This window comes from Ptychodera flava, chromosome 8 (assembly GCF_041260155.1).
Source record: "Ptychodera flava strain L36383 chromosome 8, AS_Pfla_20210202, whole genome shotgun sequence".
NCBI lineage: Eukaryota > Metazoa > Hemichordata > Enteropneusta > Ptychoderidae > Ptychodera > Ptychodera flava.
In genome coordinates, this window is record NC_091935.1 from 9,578,257 (window position 1) to 9,601,937 (window position 23,681).

General features: G+C 36.3%; 2 protein-coding genes across 2 annotated transcripts; both read right to left on the reverse strand.

The window, feature by feature from the left end:
• Positions 1-766: 766 nt before the first annotated feature.
• Positions 767-22,490, reverse strand: LOC139138421 (receptor-type tyrosine-protein phosphatase delta-like). Its single transcript, XM_070706803.1, has 18 exons — positions 22,388-22,490; positions 19,986-20,055; positions 15,027-15,155; positions 12,603-12,890; positions 11,730-12,193; positions 10,215-10,421; positions 9,712-9,861; positions 7,970-8,214; positions 7,386-7,452; positions 5,279-5,394; positions 4,768-4,984; positions 4,223-4,334; positions 3,694-3,861; positions 3,125-3,320; positions 2,941-2,989; positions 2,319-2,406; positions 1,912-1,940; positions 767-1,684 (listed from the first exon to the last, which is right to left on the reverse strand). The coding sequence occupies exons 7-18, from the start codon at positions 9,737-9,739 to the stop codon at positions 1,497-1,499; spliced, it is 1,503 nt and encodes a 500-aa protein (XP_070562904.1). The 5' UTR covers positions 9,740-9,861; positions 10,215-10,421; positions 11,730-12,193; positions 12,603-12,890; positions 15,027-15,155; positions 19,986-20,055; positions 22,388-22,490; the 3' UTR covers positions 767-1,496.
• On the reverse strand, positions 11,886-16,533 carry LOC139139500 (fibroblast growth factor receptor 1-A-like). The gene is made up of 4 exons (XM_070708413.1): positions 16,524-16,533; positions 15,027-15,155; positions 12,603-12,890; positions 11,886-12,193 (listed from the first exon to the last, which is right to left on the reverse strand). The coding sequence occupies exons 1-4, from the start codon at positions 16,531-16,533 to the stop codon at positions 11,886-11,888; spliced, it is 735 nt and encodes a 244-aa protein (XP_070564514.1).
• Positions 22,491-23,681: the final 1,191 nt, after the last annotated feature.

The following is a 23,681-nucleotide window of genomic DNA, read 5'->3' on the forward strand; positions in this document are numbered from 1 at the left end:
AGATGTCTGCGTACGCAGTCTAAAGATGGCCAGTTTAAATTAACTGATATACTTGTTTGAAATAAATACCACCTGGAAGCTGATTTGAAACAAGAATTCCTGTCACATAATGTGAACATTAGACTCAACATGTGTCACTTGAGGGCGCCTTTCACAATCTCTCTCTCTCTCTCTCTCTCTCTCTCTCTCTCTCTCTCTCTCTCTCTCTGCTCATGATCTGTGGTTAGTTTCAAAGTAGTTTCAGCATAGACATTCACGATGATCTCTGTCCGAGATTAGATGGTTGCATTTGGCAATGGAGCAATGAGTGCAAATGCAGTAACACTTAAGCTCCAAAATCTAGTCAAGTCACTTTGTATTTTGAAAAATGAGTTTGTATGTGTTAAGTATCCATTCATGACCCTCTGTGAGTTTTGAGGTAAGAGTAGCTATTTCTGATGTTTTAGATTTCCAGCATTACATGCTAGTAATGTGAACTAATCTCAAAAATTTAACGTAACTGTTTTGATGCGTGATGTTTTGACACTCTCGAGTTGACTCAAAGAGTCTCCATTTCTCCCTGTCTCCCTGTCTCCCAAAGGCAGTATGTACCTTCAAATATTACAGTTATCATCCTGAAAAGTACTTTTCAGTTTTCAAAGCTAAATTTTACTTGTCTTCCAAGGCTCTTCTACCTCCTCAAGGGAATTCACTCACCAATGTCAATGGTAGTCAATTACTAATTTTCACTTCAATAGCGGTATGAAAACATATGCGCATGCCATACTGTATAGTGCCACTGACGTTCCTTGAGTAAACATTGTGACATGCCACATTTGCCATATATGGATATGTGCTAATTGTACGTTACTGAGTTAATTAGATATACCTTCTCTGTTTTAGCAACAACGAGAAGTTCAAAGGGACTTGAATAATCATTAAACACCCAGTCTTGATAACACGAAGATGATTCTGTTGACATGTATTTGATGTTTAATTATTGTCAAACTGAACAATATATTTGCGGATATATTAATTGCAGCAGAATTGGTTTCGTTCAGTAGTATTTTGCTCTATGAAGGACAAATGCTTGTTGAACTACTTACTTAATTTGAATTCTGAATATTGAATATTTGACCAAATATTTTAGACCAAACTTTGATCGATGTCGTTACTCTTTCTTTACTCATTAACAGTAAAATAGTTTGATAACTCTAAGGATTGAGGTGTTCACAAACGTGACACGACATGATCGGTATATAAATTATACAGTATGTAAATAAATGCTTGCTCTTTGGTGTTTGAATGCTATACTAGTGTAGATGTTAATTCCTGACATATTCTTTTTCATATAAAGTTTACCTGAAGGGTATTCGAACGAAAAATAAAATTAAAGATATGGTGTCGAAAGTTGTTGTTCTAATAGATTAAGAGTTAAGTTAATCCGATGTATTCTTTGTGGCGTTGATACAGTGTCCGACGGGCGAATCCATCGTATGCGATTTCTTCCAATACCTTCATGTTTCGATAGTTGCATATACCTTTTCGTCACGTGTGGGCTTTTCAGACTCATTTTCTTGGACATCGTGCCAAGAGAAAGCGCCCTCTGCATCTGTAGGTTCCCCCTTCGTCAAGCCAGTGTATAGTGATTGGCTCCGAACATCACTGAGCTCGGTGTATTGGTCATTTTCTTCCTTTTCAGTTTCTGCAATGAGGTAAAACCAACGAAAAGTTTGCAATCTTTCGTTCAAAGCCCCCCTCTCGTGTATTTTTGTTTTTCGAAGCTTTAAATGACAATGAATATTCTAAAACTGCTACTTAGATTTAATAAAGGTGTCAATTTTCTTATCTTATTGATGATGCAAGCCCCGACTCTTCCATTGATATACAGTGTACGAATATCTTCAGTTAGATGACGTAATTCTCACTTACCTCTTGCAGGAGTCCTTCTTCGACCTGGCCTGTAAGAAGAGAAAAGCCTAATAAATGACTCTTTGACCAAGCATTAAGTTGCGTTCTACTGAATTAAAGATTCAGGAGAAAATCAGCAGCGAAACGGTTTAGAGGGAAATAAAGTATGAAATGATATTGGAAACCCACTGCCGTTTATAACTCCTTGTTCCAAAGTATTTCAATAGAGGATTGGATTCAAAATGATAGTTTGTGCTACAGAAAGTCTGATGATGAGTATATAGAATAAATAAATAAATAAATAAATAAATAAATAAATAAATATCACAAGAATAAAACATCACGGACAGAAAATACTGTAGGCAAGTCTAACTAACAGTAATAGAATGTTCTCTGATAGATTTTGAAAATGTCTTTTTTTGACAAACCTTATAAGAAAGATTGAGACGACAACACCTGCAGTCACTATTACCGTTACAATGATGACGACAGCGAGAATGACAGCAGAGGTGATATCTGCAAAAAAAACTAAGGTCATCTGTACGTCTAAACGATAACAATGAAACTGAAAAATCCTAATTGCGTGGCCTGATACAATATTGGACTAAATGAAATTTCAACTACATCGGTAGAAATGCAAACCTTACATACACATACATTGTGTACTTAATGGCATCCTTCCTCAATGGCATCCGTCCTATACATTTAATCGCTTACAATGCCATTAAAATTTTCTCTCACTGCCGCTGTTTACAATCTCTATGCTGAGTTGAAAATTACGATGCAATCGCCAAAATGGGTAAGATTGTGTCGGTTGAATATGACATATCTCTTGCGCATCTATCATATACAAGAATTTTCGACGGAGTTACCTCTGAAATTAAGTATAATTAGCTCTGATGTAATATCAGTTTGCTACCTGTTCAGGCTGATGCAACTTCAACTTGTCATTGATAATTTTAACTTTGCCAGTAACAATTTAGATCGTCAATGATTGTTTCATTGATTGGCGTCGTAAATCTTTAACAATAGTTTTACCATTTGATTTACCTTTTGATGTCTTAAATGGTTCCATGAAAGGACTGGAAGAATAATAAACCTGTAGACGGGAAACACGACCTGTTTTTGTTACTTTTATTTTACATAGATACACAATATATGCCAATTATCAATTTTAATGGGAAAATAAATAATGAATGCTTTTGTTGTACGTGAAATGTATTTTAATACGTACCATTTGTTCCTGGTCAAGATCGTCGACGTACGCTCTGGTGAATGCACTGTACCAGCTATCAGGCAGAAGTTCACCGTTATAAACCTCGCCAGAATAGATGTTTTGGTCTGCATTTCTCTTATCCTGTCCATGTCGTTGACCGTTACAAGATGATTCCTTGTCATCCCCAATCTTAACTTCTCTTTCGAATGATTTCCTAGGCCAAGGATATTGTGTACGACAAGTTGAAAGATAAACTGGATAACTACCTTCAAGTTGTGATATTACTTAAAAGACTGAATCCGAATAAAATAAAGATTACTTTTGAATAAAATTTGTTGAGCAGATGGCTTTTGGCAAACATATTTCACCACATAGCAGTGCGACTAGGATAAGTAATATGATAAAAGCCAGCCCGTATTATTACATCATAGAGGTCGATTGGTGGCAAGGCTTGTGTGTAAACTGTACTACAACCTTGACAATAAGTGTATATGGAAGAAATTTACCGCACCTACATGTGATTGCTTACAATTATACCCTAACGAGGTACTCATATGTTGTTCGTCAATCAAATAATGAAAGCATACCCAGGTATTCTGATTGCTACATATCCGATGCCAGGACTACCGACAGCCTCTCCATAAAGTAGAACTTGAGATGGAGGAAATTCTTCATCAGGGTCAATTGATGAGTCGAAGACCGGTGACCCAGTGACGGTGTTTTCAGGTATTTGTATCACGATGACTTCGTAACAGCTAGAATGTGTAGAAATTGCAATGGTGAAATCTGACTGAAATAGCAACCGATATCTTGGATATTTAATCTCCGTAATGATAATGAGAAAAAGCATTACGCCAATCTGTGATATGTATTTGTCCGACGTCGACCACGAAATGAATTTTCCAACATTTTCTACATTCGCAGAAAGAACCAGAATTATAAAATGTGCCTTAAACAACTTAAGATTAACTTGGCATATGTTGACAAAATCAATAATCAAGAGCACAATACGATCATAACAAAACAAAAATATATTAAATAAAACTATGTATCTAGACAGATCTTCTTGGATGCCATAATACACTACAATTTAGCGGAAATGTACCAATTTATTACCTTATTGGCCCGTTCTCTTTTGAGAAATTATTTATTCTGATCCACAGACTCAAAGTCTCTTTCGATTTCATGGTGGTAACACGACTTGGTGCGACGGTCACTCTTGAGGGCGCTAAAAGCCAAAGTGCTTTTAAACATTAATTTATCTTTGACGAACGTTCCTGAACTTTCTGGTAAGAGCTGTACTGGTCTTGAATATTGACACATTGAAGAATGAGCAGTCACGTTTTTTTAACTGCAGCTCTTTATAGAAGCACTCTCAAGACACGATGAAACGGCAATCAACGTTTGGATAACATATTTTATGAAAGCAATGTCGGCGCCCACTGTATTTATTTCAACTATTGTAGATGTATGAAGTTAAAGCCGGAATATAGAACGATTGCACTTTCAAAGGAGAACAAAAGACAAAAACACCTCATAATCTTCTTAACACCATAGTTAATCCTGATCAGCATATCAAACCATCAAGATATCCAAGGAGGACGCATTCTGAATAACATACATCATAATACTGTTCATGTAAAAGTTGTCGTCGGAAATACCTGCTCTTTTTGTTCTGCACCTAATCTTTTCCGAGCTGCTGTCGCTCTCCTCTGCGTAAGTAGCTGCTCTTACACTGATTTGATATTCAGAGTTTAAAGGCCATGTATTCTTCGATTCAGAATGATTTCTTGAATAGCTGTTTGCCTTCCAAAACCCCGTTTCTTTAACTGTAGGATCAAAACCGTCTTCTATTCTATCATATCTTGTGTATCCTATCTGGTGAAGAAATTTGACACACATTTTGCTCACTAATGTGTCAATTATTCTTGGACAAGATGTTGGTAAATATGAAATATTAACGTAATGTGGATTATAGGAAATCTTCACCCTTGTCTGATAGCACACTGTATACACATTGATATTTTTGTTTTTATTTTGTCGCCTTGGCTACATTTATATGAAAACAACGCATGAACTTCCAGCCAGTGTGCTCACCATCTGCACTTTCCATCTGTGTATTTGCACAAATGAAATTTTATTGATAACATCTTTTGAACAAAAATGACATACTTTGTAGTGAGTGATGATTCCATTTGGGTTTTCAGGTTCTTGCCAGCACACGTTGCAGTTCAGGGATAGGGAATCACTTTCATTGCAAAGGCTGACTTGTCTTGGACGGGATGGCTCTATGAAAAGACATTGCTTGTTATTGGAATGTGTTAAGTTAGTTAATTAAGTTTATGGTGATATGTGATATCCATTATTAAAATTACCATTCGGCATAAACTTAACATCTCCCTGCCCAATGGGCTAATATGTCACTTTAAAGATAGTGAACATTATTAGAAAAATCAGATTAAGAGCGCACTGAAAACAGAAGTCAATACGTTATTAAATATTTACATATAAACTATTTTCTTTCTAAATGCGTGTTCAATAAACTTTGATATTTCCCAAACATTTCTAGACATAAAAATATTTACACTTCTCAGAATCTGATGTCAAAGTTTGATAATCTGTGTTTGAATTCAGAAAATGTCCCTCACATCATCATAGGGATTGCGATAGAAAGCGCATTTAATTTTCTATAGCATTTTCATTACAGAAAATTGTCAACAGCTTTCCCCTATATATTCCAGTTTCTACTCATAAAGTCAACAGACCAGCTTGATTGAGCCCATACAGACTTCAGTTAACATGAAATATTCATTTGCATCTGTATTCAAATCATGAAATAAATTACACACATCAGAAGATCAATCTTACTGCTTAAGAGCAATAGTCCCAGAGAAATATTTCTTTTTTAGTCTGTTTACATCAACACCAACAAGATGATTCTAATATGTGTCTTTGCACCTGACATGAATTTAAACCTGAGTAACGAAATGTCGAGTCAGCATCGGCTGTAAATTTATGATCCCCTAAACAGAACAGTAAAGCATGGGTCGAACTGAGTCACACTTTCGATGTTTACCATAACCCAAAATAGCTGAAGAATAAAAGTCAAATATTTGAGTTACACATGAATCATATAGCTTTTATAAACTCTTGCAGCGGAAAAATACAATAGAAATTGTCAAAGGTTCGAAACCGAAACGCCTGTTGTTTTAATCTCCTGACACCCAGTGTTTGTATACGCTAGTAACCGTAGTTTTATCTTTCATACTTGCACTGTTGAGGTTTTTTATACCTTTTTGAAAGTTTTACGGTTTCGTAACGCTTTGTGTAAGCACTGAAACAAATATTTTTCAGAATTTGAACTTTGACATAATAAACCAAAAGCTCTATTAGCTGACTCTGTCAGATACGATTATGTAACAGAGTAATCTAAAAATTAACTGAAAACAATATCAAGGTACTTTTAATTAGCAGTATAATTTTAAATGTTTTGACCTATATTAAATTGAATATAACTTCTGTTGTAATCTTGTTTTGGAAAGTGAATCACCTTTTAAGTCATAATGACTGATCTCCAAGTTGACACCATTCATTTACATTATCTAACATTAACTGCTTATCAATTCACTGTCGGAAATTGTAACAACATCATCCGTGTACAAAAGGATAGACACATTGTAACTATTTTGAAATTCTATGTAATTTGCATAGTTTTATGACGTACCTGTTATATATATATATATATATATATATATATATATATATATATATATATATATATATATATATATATATATATAAATATAAAGTTTGAATTGACTCACCATACGAAATTTATGAAATATATTGACGAATGAAAAGTGACCTATGCGGGACTCGAATCCACATCCCCCGAATACACTGTGGTTGCTTTAGTTTACCAACTGAGCTAATGGATCAGTAGGCTCAATGTGGGCGTTCCTGTCTCCTAGTTTGGCAACCCTTCATTCTGTTGTGCGTGGATGGTGAGTAAGATAGCTAAATTCATCACCTACATCACCTAACTATATATATATATATATATATATATATATATATATATATATATATATATATATATATATATATATATATATATATATATATAATTGAAATTGTGACATTGTGTTAACTAAAAGGTCAAAATTCTGAACAGTCCTTGCTCTATGTGTTCGGTCTGATGATCCAGCCTGCTGATCAATGGCTAACATTTAGTATCTTCAAGAAACCCGTGAATACTAAAATGAAGTCGGTTACTTACTTCCATGACTCGTAGATGCAATATCAGCCACATCCTCGCTACAGTATAGCCGATTGCAAACATTAATCTGTTTTTAGTAAATAATAAAAAAACGGTTGAGATTTTGTATATTCTAATGCTTAATGTGGAGACATGTGACATTGTCTTCGATGAAGTTATCATGTTACAAGACTTAAGGTAAACGACTGAATTTATTCTCTTAAATATTATTTGTAGTTATAAATTTGTTTCCATCCCAATCACGCTCCTACGTAAAGAAACATTGAAATGTTTACCTATCTGCTTAATTTTAAAACCTGTTTTGTGGATGTATTTTATCACTATAAAGAATAGAATTTAGCACGTAGGCCTACATCTTAAGTTTACGATAAGTGAATAGAGATGGTATATGAATAAACTATGTGCATTCAATGCTCACAAATGCGGAAGTTAACATTTCTACTTAGAACTGCATGATATATGATACATGATACATTATATCTTTTATGGCTCGTGAGACGTTTTCAAACAGAACGTGTCTTCTTTAAAAGTTGTCTTATTTAATTTGATTGAGATTTCATCGATGTAATTACAAAAATACTTACTATTATTTTGTAAACAGTATATGGAGATAAGTGTCTAAAAGAGTATAGATAATATGTGGAAGCATTCTCTGGTGTCTCAAGATTTGTGAAAGTGTACTTCGAGACTTGCAGTCCGATAACATTGTCCAAAAGTTTAAGTTCATAACGGTTGGTTACGCCTCTTGGAGCTGGAGATGGTTTCCACGCTACTTCTAGTTCAGTGGAAGATTTATTCACAAAGTATGTTATGAAGACACGGTCTGGAACTAAAATTTGTAGAGCAGTGTAAAGTTGGTATTCTTCAACGTGTAAGTATTGAAAGGATTCAGACTATCACAGGACATCATTCGTATTGATCTTGTCAATATTTCAGCAATTAAAATACTAATATACAGTCTCTGTGATAAGGTTTTGTATACCGCTAAGTGAACGTGTTTTTCTGAATCAGCTGATACAGCAGTCATGTTCAGTCAATACTATAGGTCACTTCACTGGATACCATACACTGAATAACTGTGCACCTTATCAGAACTAGACAAATTATTGAATACGGAGAATCCCAGATATATGTTATAATGATATATTATTTTGTAATGATTTGCTTCGATAAGGTGTTGTTGAACAACTACAGGAAACAAAATATCGGCAAATTTGTTAACACAACACTTTATCTGCAGTAAATGCATATGAAAGTGATAGTTAGTTATAGGAGAAGCAATAATACTGGAATATCGGACCAGAAACATGATAGAATGTAACAACACACAGGCAGGCAAACAATGCGATCCAGTCCGTAGACCTTACTTTTTCGATAATGTAACGGTTGCACCTTATTTATTTCAACCACAGAGTAACATAGACAGAGTGGCAACACTTGCATGCCTTTTGTTCCATGGTCGTCTCGGTAGACTATTGGCTTTTCATATTAAAATGAGCTTCAAAGGTGTTAAACTTTTTGGAGGCTTTGTTTGTGGTTGATAATTACACGAGATTATGCGAAACATACGACGAGATGGCATCGTACTGCCAGTCGCGTAGCAACCATAGTTACTTTGTGAGCTCTCAGGCCAGAAACACTGCTTCACGCCAATCAAAACATAACACGCCAGCAGTTTCATAAACATGTCCTTTCTTGACGCACGTGTAAAAGACGGTATGACTGACCGTAAACCATTGAGGAAAACCAGACAGTATCGATAAAAGACTTTCAAATTTGGTTCAAACACACTCATTATATATTCATAAAAATATGAGAGGAATTTTTAAAACGGTAAAACCCACTTTCCTGAAGCTCAAAACACTCCCGTTTTTGCCAGCACATCAATTCCGATCAGCACCACACGACAACAACAACACAAACTTTGTCGAACATACTTTCGCTTAACAATTGGTGAAAATCCGGAAATTACCGAAGGATGCATGGTCGGCACTCTTCGGAAAGAGAGCCAAGAGCTTCTTGAGGCGAGGCAAACATGGATTGCTTACGTAACCGCTTCACGCCTTAAACAATAGGTGTTGCCACTGTGTCTATGTTACTCTGTGTTTCAACTAACGCATCATGGTACACCAAATCGATGTTCAAACACTGCTATGTAGACACGTCAAATACAGGGGTAAATTAGGCTGCTGTGACTACATAATCTTGACAATATTGTATGACATTGAAAAACTATGCCAATCCCGCCTGGTATATGTTCCCGTCCGTGTACAACACCGATAATTTTATGTGAAAACATAAAAACATTCACCGGTTATAACATTACCTCCTTCTAGAGTCCTGGCACTCTCCATTCTTGAGAACGAACTTTCGACATAGCTGTCAGTGTAGTCTGTGCTTATTGCAGTTACTTTTATAACATAGATGGTGTAGGCTTCTAAACCATTTATCAATAAGGCAGTTTCTGTACCAGATGCTGTTAAAATTAAAGAAACATATATCAGAAAAATGTCCGGTTAATAAACCACTCTTTTTTTGAGAGTGGGGATTTTGCCGAGTGATTCTGTCTGCAGCTTCTCCCTAGGTGACTGGATGCCGTATGTCGTTGGTTCGAACCCCGATTGAAAACACCAAATCAACATCAACATCATTTGTAGGCTGTGAATTGCACAGGACAACTATCAATAAACAGTTCCACACTTAATGTTGAATGTTATCATTAACTAAGGAAAATAGTGTGACAGTTGCTAAAAGGGTGAATTAATCATAAAAACTAAAAATCAACAGCTACAAATATAATGGTGCTCATGAATTATCGATGACAATTACTTTGTCTCGGCTCTCCATAGTCACTTTCATTCTGTAGTTTAAAGTAAATTTTGTAAGACTTCAAAATACCAAAAACAGTCTTCGGTGCCACCCACGTAACCCACAACGCTGTATCAGATATCGCTTGTACGGTGACATCTATTGGAGGATCAGGGCCTATATAGGAAAATCAAATAATTGACGGTCGAGATTTACATACGAAGAACCCTCCAAATGTAGAGAACGCAATCATTTTCCCGTTTTTGTGGTTTATTTCTCTTTCTTTTAACCAGGGATTGCCTTTTAAAAGCAGTAGCTCACTGAAGAAAACGCGAAAACAGCAGTATGAGACAATTTAAATTACCCGAGCGCAGTTGGAAAGGGAAAGCGGCAATCTACAATCTTTAATAAAGAATTTCATTATTTCAGAGAATAAATGAACACTTACGACTGCATACTGTTAATATTATGACACATATTTATAACAAGTACAGTCTAACATAAACGTTAATAATTGATTAATGTTGATTCTGTGATACAGTTTATTCCTGTAGTTTTAAGTTGAATCATCGTTGTAAAACCGGAATTTGTATGTAAATTAAATATAATTAATTGTTATGCACATTAGCTCTACTCAAGTCATCGACCGTGTCTTTCATCCGGTAAATTTACCAATTTATACAAATTGTGTTTTAAAGTCTCGCATTCATTATCATCATTTTCAAAACCTTTACTTTCCCATCCTAAATCCGATAAATTGTGATTGAACAATCGTAAATTATCTCATATATTTAAAATTCTTTGGTGTTTAAATTGTAGCCTCGGAAAAGTAACAATAATTTTTTTCTAAGTACATCAATTTATAACGTTTTCTATGTATGTAAATATTTTAGTTACATAATTAGTGTATTAAATGATGAATTGAAGGACCATGTTTAATGTAAGATACACCTTTGATAATCGAAATGTATATGCATATAGAAATTTGAAAAGAGTATGTCTTTATAGCAAACTCGAAACATAGTTTTAATAATAAAATGACCATTAGGCCTACACTTTCAAAAATTGTCTTTTAACAAATGGCAAACAATACTCTGGTACCTCGGATTGACGGTAGGTATCTAATATCTACCAGAAGTACATACAGGTAAACGAGTGTCGATAGACTCTAACACTTGGAAACATTGGAATATTATAGGAACAATTTAGTGTATAGTTGACACTCATATCACACATTGATACTAAATGATTCATAGTTGTTTCCTGTATAAGTGTGTATAATATTGCACCTTTTTCTTGATGAAAATACCATGCCATGTCTGCTCAATTTTAATAAACCTACAATTCTTGCAATTTTAAATTCACGACCATTGCATATAATAACCTTGTACGTCAACAGTACTCGCATTCTTTACCATCAATTTCAAAACCTATACTTTCCCATCCTAAATCCGATAAAGTGCGAGTAAACCACTGTAAATTATCTCATATACTTAAAATTCTTTGGGGTTTAAATTGTAATCTCGGAAAAGTAACAACGAAATATTTTTGGTGAGTAGATCAATTTATAAAGTTTTCTTTGTATATAAATATTTTGGCTACATAATAATGAACTGATGAATTGAAGGACCATGTTTAATGTAAGTCACACCTTTGACTATCGAAATGTAAATGCACATATTATTCAAACTCTCATTTCTCACCCAACACAACTAGGTTAAAGTCTTCTTCTACAACTCCATATCCATTGTCAACCTGACAGCTGTAATTGCCACCATCAGATGTCACCAATGAATTTATCCTTAGTGCACTGCTTAGGGTATATCCCTGTACATCATATGTAATTTGAATTTTGGAACCATTGTCCATCAACTGCCCTGTCGATCCACTATGCCATGTCAATGTTGGTATTGGTTTGCCATGACCAGTGCATATGAATTCTGCATCCTCATAGAATGTCAAGTTGACTCCGACCGGAATTTCTGTAATTACTGCAGGCACTGAATATAGAAATTTGAAATGAGTATGTTTTTATAGCAAACTCGAAACATACTTTTAATAATAAAATGACCATTAAAGTTTTAAAAATTGTCTTTTAACAAATGAAAAACAACACTCCGGTACCTCGGATTGACGGTAGGTATCTAATATCTACCAGAAGTACATACAGGTAAACGAGTGTCGATCGACTCTAACACTTGGAAACATTGGAATATTATAGGAACAATTTAGTGTATAGTTGACACTCATATCACACATTGATACTAAATGATTCATAGTTGGTTTCCTGTAGGAACGTGTATTTCACCTTTTCCTTGATGAAAATAAAAATACCATGCCGTGTCTGCTCAATTTTAATAAAACTACAATTCTTGTAATTTTAAATTCACAACCATATATTATAATTACCTTGTACATCAACAGTAATACTAGCAGCAACAGTTATTGCATTAACTCCCTGTCCACTAGTAGCCACACATGCATATACTCCGCTATCATGTTCAGGATTCAGATTTGTTATTCTCAAACTCACAATACCATTTTTAGGTTCTGCTGGAATCACCAGATCCGTCATATCTAAGGTCCATTTCATTTGGACATACTGACTTGGCAGATTAACGTTGCACTGTAATGCCAAGTCTGAGGCATTGGTAATTGTGTATATACTCGGCTGTACTAGTGTCACTGCAAGATCCCCTTTAAGACAAAATGAAAGAAATAGCAAAAGCAGCACATCAGTATTTAATTAGCACATATAAATATAGTAAAAACTATGCAACTTGCTTACCGACAGTTTCAAAGCCTTCAATCATATTATGGCGTAGGTTGTCTTCGGCTGAAACATCGTTTACAGTTAAATGTAACGTTTGACATTTGTTGCAATATTCCCCCCAAAATCAAATTATACTGGAGTAATTGATTTTCTCGCTGACAAATACTGTAAGCCTTGTTTTAGGAATACAATAATTGCTATGCTCAACTGAACGTGTAGAGTACCCATGGTGAGGATGTTTAAAACAGTTGTTAATAGCAATTGAAAAGGCAAGAACACTAATTACTTACTTTAAAAATATGCAGGAAGTTTAGTTGACGAAAGAGGGGATTTGAGTGGGCATGAAAATCAGAAAAAAGTAATCAAACGGACAATTTTCTTTTGTAGGTCGTTAAAAGGTTCAAGGAAAGTACTGTAAGTATTTCCCCATATTCTAAGCAGTAAGTGTGGTAGAATGAAGGCTTTGTAGAGTTTAAGTAGGATAAACTTTGGAACGAAATGTTGAAGACGTGAGCCAACTTTGGGGGTTATTTTATTTCTCACATTATTAATGTGTGGTTTCCAGGAAAGGGAATTGTCAATTATTACACCGAGATAACTAGCTGATGAAACTTCCTTAATCTGTTGATTTCCAAGGTATAAATTAACTTGTAAAGTTACACGTTTTTGACGTGTTTTAACTACCATGTAATTAGTTTTTTCTGCAGTTAATTTGTTCGCCATGCAGCAATCGTTGATTTTATGAAATTCACTACTTATATGGTTGAGAAGTAGTGTTTGAGAGTCTAAAGATTTAGAAACATTAGTGCCATCAGCAAAAAGTATGAAATTAAAGTAGCTAGTAGAGTTATGTATTATTAATGTCATTGATATGTATAAAAAAAAAGAGTTGGCCCTAGAATGGAACCCTGTGGAACTCCACATGTAATTTGACGTGGTTCTGACGCGTTTCCATCTATTACAATGAACGCTTGCGATTTTCAAAGTCATTTCGAAACCAAAGTAGTGGATGACCTCTTATTCCATAAAATTCGAGTTTTTTTAAAAGTATGTCATGGTTGATGGCGTAAAATGCCTTTTCAAGGACGACAAATATACCAACAGTTGTGCAACCATTATCCATTTTATCTGTTAATTCTGCAATAATATCTGCCAGGGCAAGTTTGTTGCTATATTTCTTTCTAAAGCCATATTGAGTTTGTGAGAGAATGTTATGTTTTTCGAGGAAGGAGGTAAGCTGCATATTTACAATTGTTACAAATTGTAAGTGTGGTATATATTAACATGGTCTTCATAATAAAAGTGAACTTTTAAACTCACAATAAGATCAAAACAATACAAGGACGATCATTAAGCTCTTACCAGAACATACCTAGCTACATAACTGTGTACTGTAATTTGTACGAATAGGGAACATTATACTAAAATTAATCAAGAAAGAAATACTCAATTACCTTACTCAGCATACATCATTCTTTTCAGAATTACCATAACTTTAAATTCGAGCGCTGAAGAATGTTGAATACCCACAATGCACAACAACACATGTTCTCACAACACGATGACTTGAAGGTTGGCCTTACATGCACATCTCAAAACAGTCCATGCAAATAATTAGCACGTTGCAGGGTTATGTAGGAACAATATCTATGTTCCCCAAACTATCTCAGTTCACAATAGAAACGTCTATCCCTTTTAATGCTAGTTGGTTGTACAACTGACTGTTGTGAACGCACCATAGAGCCATAAGAAAACGTTACGCTCAAATACACAAACCTGTAAGATTTCCATCATAGCTGATTAATCGCATAAGATATACATATCTGTAACATTCACCTTTACGATACTTAGTAGGTGCAGTATAAAATCTTAGCAATCGCAGGCAGTAAGAATATCTGCATTTCAAAAATGCCTTCATCGGGACTATCTCGGTGGTTAGCAAGGTACGTCTACGGCAGTGACTACTACATGAATCCTATTTAGGCCTATCCATTTATATAATTGATCACTTTGTCTTAGAAAAATGCAGTCACTCGTAACGACGACATGATGTTACTTACTTGTGTCACAAACCATGCGTTCGAATTGCTTGGTACAGGTACAAGCACCATCCACATGGTTGCACTGGGCATCAGGTATACATGTGCACATCTGCCTACACTCATATCCATATGTGTTGCCAGTGCAGGCTAGAATTCGAGACACAAAACATGACATTGTGCATATCAGGCGACATCTCATTTTTATCATATACCCATGCCCATATTGCTACATCCTAGTGTCGTTCACCGTAAAATATCAGCCGTGATATTTCACGGTAAACGTCGAGATATGCACGATGAACGTCATCAGTTTTAGAGTTTTCCCGAAGTACATTAGCAGTTTGTTGGTAAACAACGTAAACAACAAAATGGCTGCAGCTCCCCGCCCGACGCGATGTCGCCGACGTAAAAACTTGAAGGGCCTTGAGGAACAGGGGTATTTCTGGTTGCAAAATACAGAAATAACATATTGAGTCTTGAAATGTTTTCCCATGGTATTTTTTGTCAAGTTCTAGCAAACATTCTGCCGTTCGCACGGCGCCGGCACTGTGCACGGTCTCCCCAAAGAGGTAGTGAGCGCGTGGCGTGACAGCGATGTCGCGCTATGTACTGTTGACATGGAAACTCTCACGGTAAACTAACAAAATGGCGTCCCCTCTCCGCGCGAGCTCCATGCCGTACAACGATCGAAATCTGGATTGATTTAAAGCTGAGCACAGTTTTTGATCAGTTACAATTGTAATAGCATATTGCACCTTAAAAAGTTCCTTCTGTATGAGGATTTTGTATCCCGGTGCCTTTCTTTTTCTTCTTGGGTTTCATTGAGATATGGACGACTTGCAGCGATGTTGCGCGTGATGTTGACAGCTTCGTCGTATACTTTATGAATGAAACCTGTTCACATAAACATTCTGATATTTATGCGCAAGGCGTAATCAAGTACAGCCTCAAAATTTAAGGTTTTTCGTTCTATTAGTAAAATTATGGGCATGGGCATATGATAAATAGGTTATTACCCAATATCGCCTGTTCCTTGCGTCGTATCAGCATTCGTGTCATTTGTGCTGCGTCAGACACTCGACTTCGTCTCGTGTCTGACGCAGCACAAATGACACTCATGCTGATGCGACACAGGAACAGGCGATATTGGGTAATAACCTCTAAATATAGCCTAGACCAACAATGGTACGTTTTTCTGAACTGTCAATGAAAAGGCAATAACATTAATACTGTGCAGGACATGAAAAAGAGCACATAAAAACATATCAACTTAATACAGGTACAGCTTGATGTGTAATTTAATTAAGGTCTTCAGATGGTTATTACATCGTTGTTGTTGGTCTTGTAAGCTCTTAATGTAAAAGAAGGATTGCGCAGAAAAACTGGTTTGGGATAAAAACGAACAATGAGTGCTGAGAATTTCATCATAGCGATCATGAAGTGCCTTAAAGCCCCAATAGCGGCGAATTTGTAATAAACCAATCCCAAAATGTCCTCAGTTTTACAAGAATTTACCTTGAGTCATAATCTTCCAAATTGGCGCTCAGAATAGTAATATTTCACGCTCACAATACATTAGGGTTCTTGGACGCGAGTGATCAAGCTGTCGTTTCTTTGTTTGGACTCTAACAATGCTGGCGCCACGAAATACCAGCACAGTATCGACAACATGATCTCGCTCATTTACACATTTAAAAGAATTACCCAGTAACTAATTTTTCTCATGGAGGTATTCTGCGTACTACCCCCATGTTCTATTGTGTTTCAACCAATCGTAATATTGAGCCGTTGTTATCATTTTAATTTATTTGTGGCATTGTTAGAGTCCAAAAAAAGAAATGTCAGCTTGATCACTCGCGTCCAAGAACGTTAGTGTATTGTGAGCGTGAAATATTACTATTCTGTGCGCCAATTGAAGATTATGACATGGTCCAATTTCGAAATAGAAAAAGACCTTATTTTCAAAATAATACGTCCGTTCCCTCTGAGTTGAGAATATGACAAAGTACATTTCTTTAAAAGAAAGTCTGAAACACGTGTGATTTAAAATCATAAAATGCATGATCGCTATTAACCTAAAAATAATCCTCGCGTCTTTGACAGGTAATAATTGGGCTCTGTTGGCCTCGGAGAATAATAGTAAAGAGCGTGTAGGCATTCGGATGGCGGACTTTGTGCGTCTTCTTGTGACCATCCCTTGGTTTGCCGTCAGCATAATAATAAATAAAGTCTGTTTGTAAATCTTACTAACAAGAAAAACACGCTGGCTTAGCGTAAAACGGAAATAGAGACCTAGCATTTGTGTTCCAAAAATCTTTGCGAAAAATGGCTTTCAAATAGATCCTCATTCGTACGGAAAGTGTATGAAATGATATTTTGTTGAACTAAACACTGTTAAAGTTTTGAGAGAAGCAAAAAATGAACGTTTTCAGATTTGGGCATTCAGCGAAAGTAAAACAATTGATTTTCATACAAAGGGTAATTTGCATAACTGGGAGCAAAAGTGAACAACGAGATGCAACATTAGAAATACACAACGGAAATTTGAAAATTAAAGCAAAAAATATACAATACAACATAATGTAGATAAATTCCTACTGCGATATCACACTGAATCGTGAAACACAGTACCTTGTTTCTGAGGGTGTGACATCAGGCAGTATGACTGAGCCGACGTACCCCGCACACTACGAGATCTCGCACGATAAAATCACAGCAAATGCCAATGTGTCACTCAACAGCTGATAAAAACACTTAAGAAAAGTCACAGCTATAAGGAAAATGCAAGTAAAAACGTTTTTGTAAAGTACGTTCTTTGAAAAAAACAGTAAAGTAAATGTTTTTGTATCTTTTTGTTCGTTCATTTTTAGTCCTAGTTTTTTAGTCATCTCTTTAGGGGTTGGTCTACGGAAAGTCCTTGCTACGGATTCCTTAGCATTTTGGGTTTGGTACAGCTGACTGGAGTGAACTTGGTCCTGCTTTGAGCGGTGAAGTTCGCTTGGTAAGGCATCTTCTTCAATTCGTCTGTATCCCTGCAGCCGTCCCGTTGATTCCCCTGATATCTAGGATTTGACAGCGACTTCTGGCGAATGAATTCGTAGAGTCAACTCACTGTTCTTTTCGGGGATCGCTCGTGTAGATGACAACACGGTCTTCGCTCACGGAATAGCTATACAGACTGCAACTCACTTTGTAGGTCTGGTTACGGCGATTGCTGTCTGGTTACGGGGATCGCTCACTCTCTCGCTTAGCAGTAAAGAGGCAGGTCGATGTTCCAAGCAGACTTTTAAACCGGGTTTGGTCCTCCACCATGTAATATCTCCTTAAGAAACTCAATGATGTTCTCGGGGAATTTTCATTCATCTGGTAGAGCTGTCTCGCTTGGCGACGAGAGGTGACTGACGCCCCAATGTCAGTCTTCGTACCGGAAACTTCGGATTCTCCATCATGTATTACCGTGAAGGAAAGAAGCTGGAACTGACGACGAGTGCTGATGTATAACTGGAACTTAGTTATTGACTACGGAACCATGACTGGGCCTACCGGCCCAGCCGCTGATACATGAGTCTTAGTTGGTCCTAATTCCTAGTTTCAGTCATTCCACTAGAGAGTGACCGTGGTCCAAAGGACTAGCTTCGGTCAAAGTTCTAGTTTCTGAGTGAATGTCCTGTCTCGGTCACTCCACAAGAGAGTGACCGTGGTTATTGGTCCTAGTTAGTCTCTGAGTTAGTGTGTCCATTTATACAGTATCTTGGCTATCTGATGCCGGCGCCATAAAGAATACAATAAGACAATACTTTGATTTACCGACATTAGAAAAGGTTACAAAAGTAGAAATTATCACTTGCCCGTGCGTGGCTTGCTACAATTCTTTTGTTTCAAACCCACGCCACAAATAAATTGAAATGATATCAAGGGCTCAATATTACGATTGGTTGAAACACAATAGAACATGGGGGTAGTACGCAGAATACCTCCATGTGAAAAATTAGTCACCGGGTAATTCTTGTAAATGTGTAAATGAGCGAGATCATGTTGTAGATACTGTGCTGGTATTTCGTGGCGCCAGCATTGTTAGAGTCCAAACAAAGAAACGTCAGCTTGATCACTCGCGTCCAAGAATGCTAATGTATTGTGTGAGCGTGAAATATTACTATTCTGTGCGCCAATTTTGAAGATTATGACACTTGAATAAGGACTGAAAAAGTGTATAACACTGTCATAAGTGTCGAAAGTGGTATGCAATTTCAAACCTTTTAATATCATTTTAGATTTCTCACCATTTTCAAAAACTAATCATATGACAGAGAAAGTAAAGATTACAAAAACAAATTGTGTGCCATCGTGTGCTGTGCTTTCAAGTAAATGGCATCATGCTTGATTTTGGTATGATCACGATGGGTATGTGCAGGAACTACTGTGTTTTTGTACTTCTCCGTGCGGCGCCATTTTATGAGTGCGGCACCCGTTTATTATTCGGCCTGTTTTAACGTGTAGGCATGTTCCAAATCAGTGAGCAGTGATACGTCTATACACGTCTTTCAGTAAGCACATTTACACGAACCAACTTTTCTATTTGAAAATAAATCATGAAAATAATGTATAAAATTCGCATCTATTGAGGCTTGGATGTACGCACAAACCATAGATTATGATTCGGCTTCATTGTTTTTCGATACAAATGCATGTCATGATTGATCAATCGCTGCTGGCAATGTACAGGTAATACATTGTAGATGCAGCCTTGAATGTAGGGGAAGGGTTTCGCACACCACAGCAAACATATATATTCCAAACGTTTTCCTTCGCATCACGGCTTTTGGGTTCTATCGAAGCTACTGAGAATATTAGGCCAATTATAATAACAGCAAAGTTCCTCAGTTCAAATGAATGACGCTTGGTAAACTATTACAAAATTTCTTTGTCTTCTGCAAATATTTTCCACATGGCTACCATGTTAGGAGAAAGTCTACTCACCCAAGGTATCGGGAAGAATACAAATGGTACAGAATCCAATTATTAAACAACAAGTAATGTCCATGTTAGTCTGAAACAAACGAAAATAATTATTAATTTTCACACAGTTAAAGACCTCGTCTAGTGTTATAACTTTAAAATATGCTGTGTTGTTTATTTCTAGTATATTTGGTTATTAATTTTCAAAACCCGTTGGAATTAATTTGGGATAATTGGAGACCATATGAATGTTTGTTTAATCAGCAACCGTTAGGTCTTCTATTTTTTTTGCAATACACTTGTTTTTACGGGTAATTAGTTATCTTGCAACATTGAGCCATACGGCACCTAACAATTTTGAAAAATTGGGACTATCATAAGATCCAATTCTCTCAAATTATTTCCAGTCGTGTTCAACGTAGTTATTGAGGTAGTTTTCTTAGTGATAGCTAACAACAGAACCGTATATTTTCAGCTGTCAAGACAGCTGTCAAAACTGTCTGGACCTACGCCGAGAGCTGGAAATTGGCGCCTTCTTTTGCCAATTTCCAGCTCTCGGCGTAGGTCCAAACAGTTTTGACCGTACTCACAACCTCGAGAAAACACCTGAAGAAGCTCTAAATTTAGAGCGAAACGTTGTGTTTGAGGTATAATAAATACGTTTGGAACCTAACAACCAGGTGTGGTAGTGTGTTTCAACCCAAGTTTCTTCTATCTTCACCCCATTCCACGCTCCACTGGGATCACCTGAATTCCTACAGTTTCTTATATATATATTTAAATGTACCTGATATTTTATAAATGTACAAGAACAAATTTGGATAGTTAGCATGGTATATGTGTACAACAAATATAATATTAGATTTTCACTTAAGCATATCATATCATATCATATCAGTTCTGATATCATGTTCATGATAGCATATCAGTTCACTACACATGTCAGTCTAAGGGGTGTACACACATTTGAAAAGCTCAATTTTTGTGACAGTAAGACCTATGGTGTTGTAAAACAAGGTCAAATTCAAAGGAATCGCGGGGACTTAAAAGGATGTTAACATTTGGCCAACAAAGAAGCCTATTGAGTGAAGCATTTTTATGAAGTTATACACGCATTTCAAGCTTTTTAATTTTCAAGGCAAGGATCACATTTTACATGATGGAACACCCCCGATTTCCTCCTGCCCATCCCACCTTGTAATAACTAATACCTTCTTTATTGCATTTCTTTGAAACTGTGGGAGGGCCATAGATTTGTGTTCAAATATTTTTTGACGACATTTCAAGGGAGGGTGATGACTTTCTAAAGACTGACATCATACGAAATCCCCAACCCTACGTACGGAAGTGTATCGTTCCTGTAAATCGGTACATTTTAATTTCGCGAATAAGTAGGTTTTATTGAATAGGGACGGAACTGAAAAAATCGGTTTAATGCCATGGATATTAACAAAACATTCGCCTTGAATGAAATGGGTCTGCGGTTCTTCGCCAAATTATACTGTGGCTAACATATCTGTCATCGAAAGGGACCTTGCAACAAAGTCTCTTTCATTTGCTGTTATTAAATGCTGGGAAATGTGTTTAATTAATAGTAAAACATTTTTTATCTAATTAAATAGAAAAAAATACATCTGCACCTATCATGATCTCGAAAGATATACCGCGATCATTGATAAGGCAAACATGGCAAAAGACGGTCGAGTTAAACCATTATGACATGAGTAGACAACGATATCCATGAAGGGTCCCTTTATTTAGCAATCTTCCAAAACCGTCATATATTCTCTGAGGGAGTCTCTGATAGCAAAAATTCAGTTGTTCTAGACCAAATAGAAGATTAGTAATTTCAAATATAACGATTTGAAATTCAGTAGAAAATGGTTAAAAGATGAATAGTTCATTCTATGTACAGATCTATTATATATCTAAGTGACATTTGTGGAAAGGAGATAATCGCATGTCCTCTAGAGAAGTGGGTAACATCCTTGATGTGATTGATGTTTCTGGATTCAACAGCCTTATTTGAGCAGAACATGAATTTCAATTTTCCTAATATCCCAGCCAAAAAAATGAATACTCGAAACAACCATAGTCAAAGTTGGTGTTTGGAATCAGTAGGAGTAGAAACAGAGTTCAAAATTTTGCAAGCTGCTGACCTAGATGTAAATTTACACACTGGAAGGCTTATTTACTTTAAACTGAATTTTGGTGATTGTGATTTTCCCTCATTTGCAGTCCTCTCCATACAGTTTCATGCTCATTTTTTCGCAATTTATTTCCGTCTCGTTCATTGCTGTGTTATCTTTTAACGCCTACACTTCCATTGTGCAACGCATGACAGCTTATTTTGTCTATCGTACAAGTTTAAGTTCAGTTTGATCAGTAATGATAATTATATCAGTGCATAGATGTACACTTACCAGAGCAACGTGTTGTCGTGCAAATCGTATTAAACAGGAGCCTGTGTCGCTCATAACCAAGCACTTCACCAGGTTAAGGGTCGACGACCGCCTTAACACAAGTAAATATATTCAATGTCGGATAGGCAGTCATAGGGTCACAGAGGTGTTTGTGAGTCGGGTCGCATTGTCCCTTGTGCCCGCTATTTATATGATGCGTGTCGTTAGTTTTCCATTTAAAAAGGATAATAATAATCATTTGAGAGAGAGAGAGAGAGAGAGAGAGAGAGAGAGAGAGAGAGAGAGAGAGAGAGAGAGAGAGAGAGAGAGAGAGGGCGCTTGTTAAATGCATTAAGCCATTAAGCACGGGTCGTGATGTTGATAAGTAGGACCTATAAACTTTGATTTCTTCACTCTCGTAGAAACTTTCGTGGTCGGAAACAAAACTAAAGCTATAAAGTGAGTCGACTATTTGTACATGTAGGATGCGATTACGACGTGAATTTGGTAGGATCGCCCGAAGTCATGTTGGAACTATGACTAGACCATAATTATATGACACAGCTTGTAAATGTTATTCTATTTTAAGACAACATATTGCCACTGAGATATCATTATGTAGCCAGGATGTGATACCAATCAATCTGCCATGGTGATCCATGCATAATACTGTATCTCTGCAGCTTTCAAAATACAGAATCGAAACTGCAGACACATCATTGTCCTGAAGTAGAGTATTTTATAGAGTGTTGTCCTTAATTTGTGACAGTAGATCAGATTGTAGTCAGGGAAATTTATTGCCTCCTTAGATATTACATTAGTTCCTACCGGTTGACTATTCCAGAGTGGCATATATCAATCTTTTCAAAAATATATTTAGGGAATTTCTGAAGAAAGGTTCCTTTTACGTACGTTCTCGTTAAAATACTCCCCGCTAGTCTTTCCCTCTGGCTCTCCACGCTACTAATTTTGACCTTCAGAATGGCACAACTCTTTCAAAGTTGGCTTGTGAACAAAGGAGGATACTTCTCAATCCCACTAATGACAAAATAGTTCCCTTCTCGGTGCATTGGTCGCAACGAGAAAAAAAACCGTCAATAAAGAAACACCTTGCAACATACACGTCTTTGTTCTCGAACAACTTGCTTGACTTCCAATGGTGCTTGCCTTGTTTTCTCCCACATAATGTAATAGGATTGCTCATTCAACTATTTTGTTGGCGTATTGAAACCAAGCGGTTAAAATTTTACACAACAAATACTGCATAAAATAACTTACTTCCTTTCCTAGCGTTTAAGATATCAGTGATGGAGAC

What these genes read in the sequence shown, in the direction of transcription:
- LOC139138421 (XM_070706803.1), bottom strand. Translation starts at nt 9,739, where the DNA reads ATGGAGAGTGCCAGGACTCTAGAAGGAG. An exon ending in ATACTGTTTACAAAATAATA is followed by an intron (nt 7,453 to 7,969) that starts GTAAGTATTTTT and finishes TACTAAAAACAG; the next exon opens with ATTAATGTTTGCAATCGGCT. An exon ending in ACCATTTAAGACATCAAAAG is followed by an intron (nt 2,407 to 2,940) that starts GTAAATCAAATG and finishes TTTTTTTTGCAG; the next exon opens with ATATCACCTCTGCTGTCATT.
- LOC139139500 (XM_070708413.1), bottom strand. An exon ending in ACGCATGGTTTGTGACACAA is followed by an intron (nt 12,891 to 15,026) that starts GTAAGTAACATC and finishes TTTGTCTTAAAG; the next exon opens with GGGATCTTGCAGTGACACTA. An exon ending in TATTACTGTTGATGTACAAG is followed by an intron (nt 12,194 to 12,602) that starts GTAATTATAATA and finishes TTCTATATTCAG; the next exon opens with TGCCTGCAGTAATTACAGAA.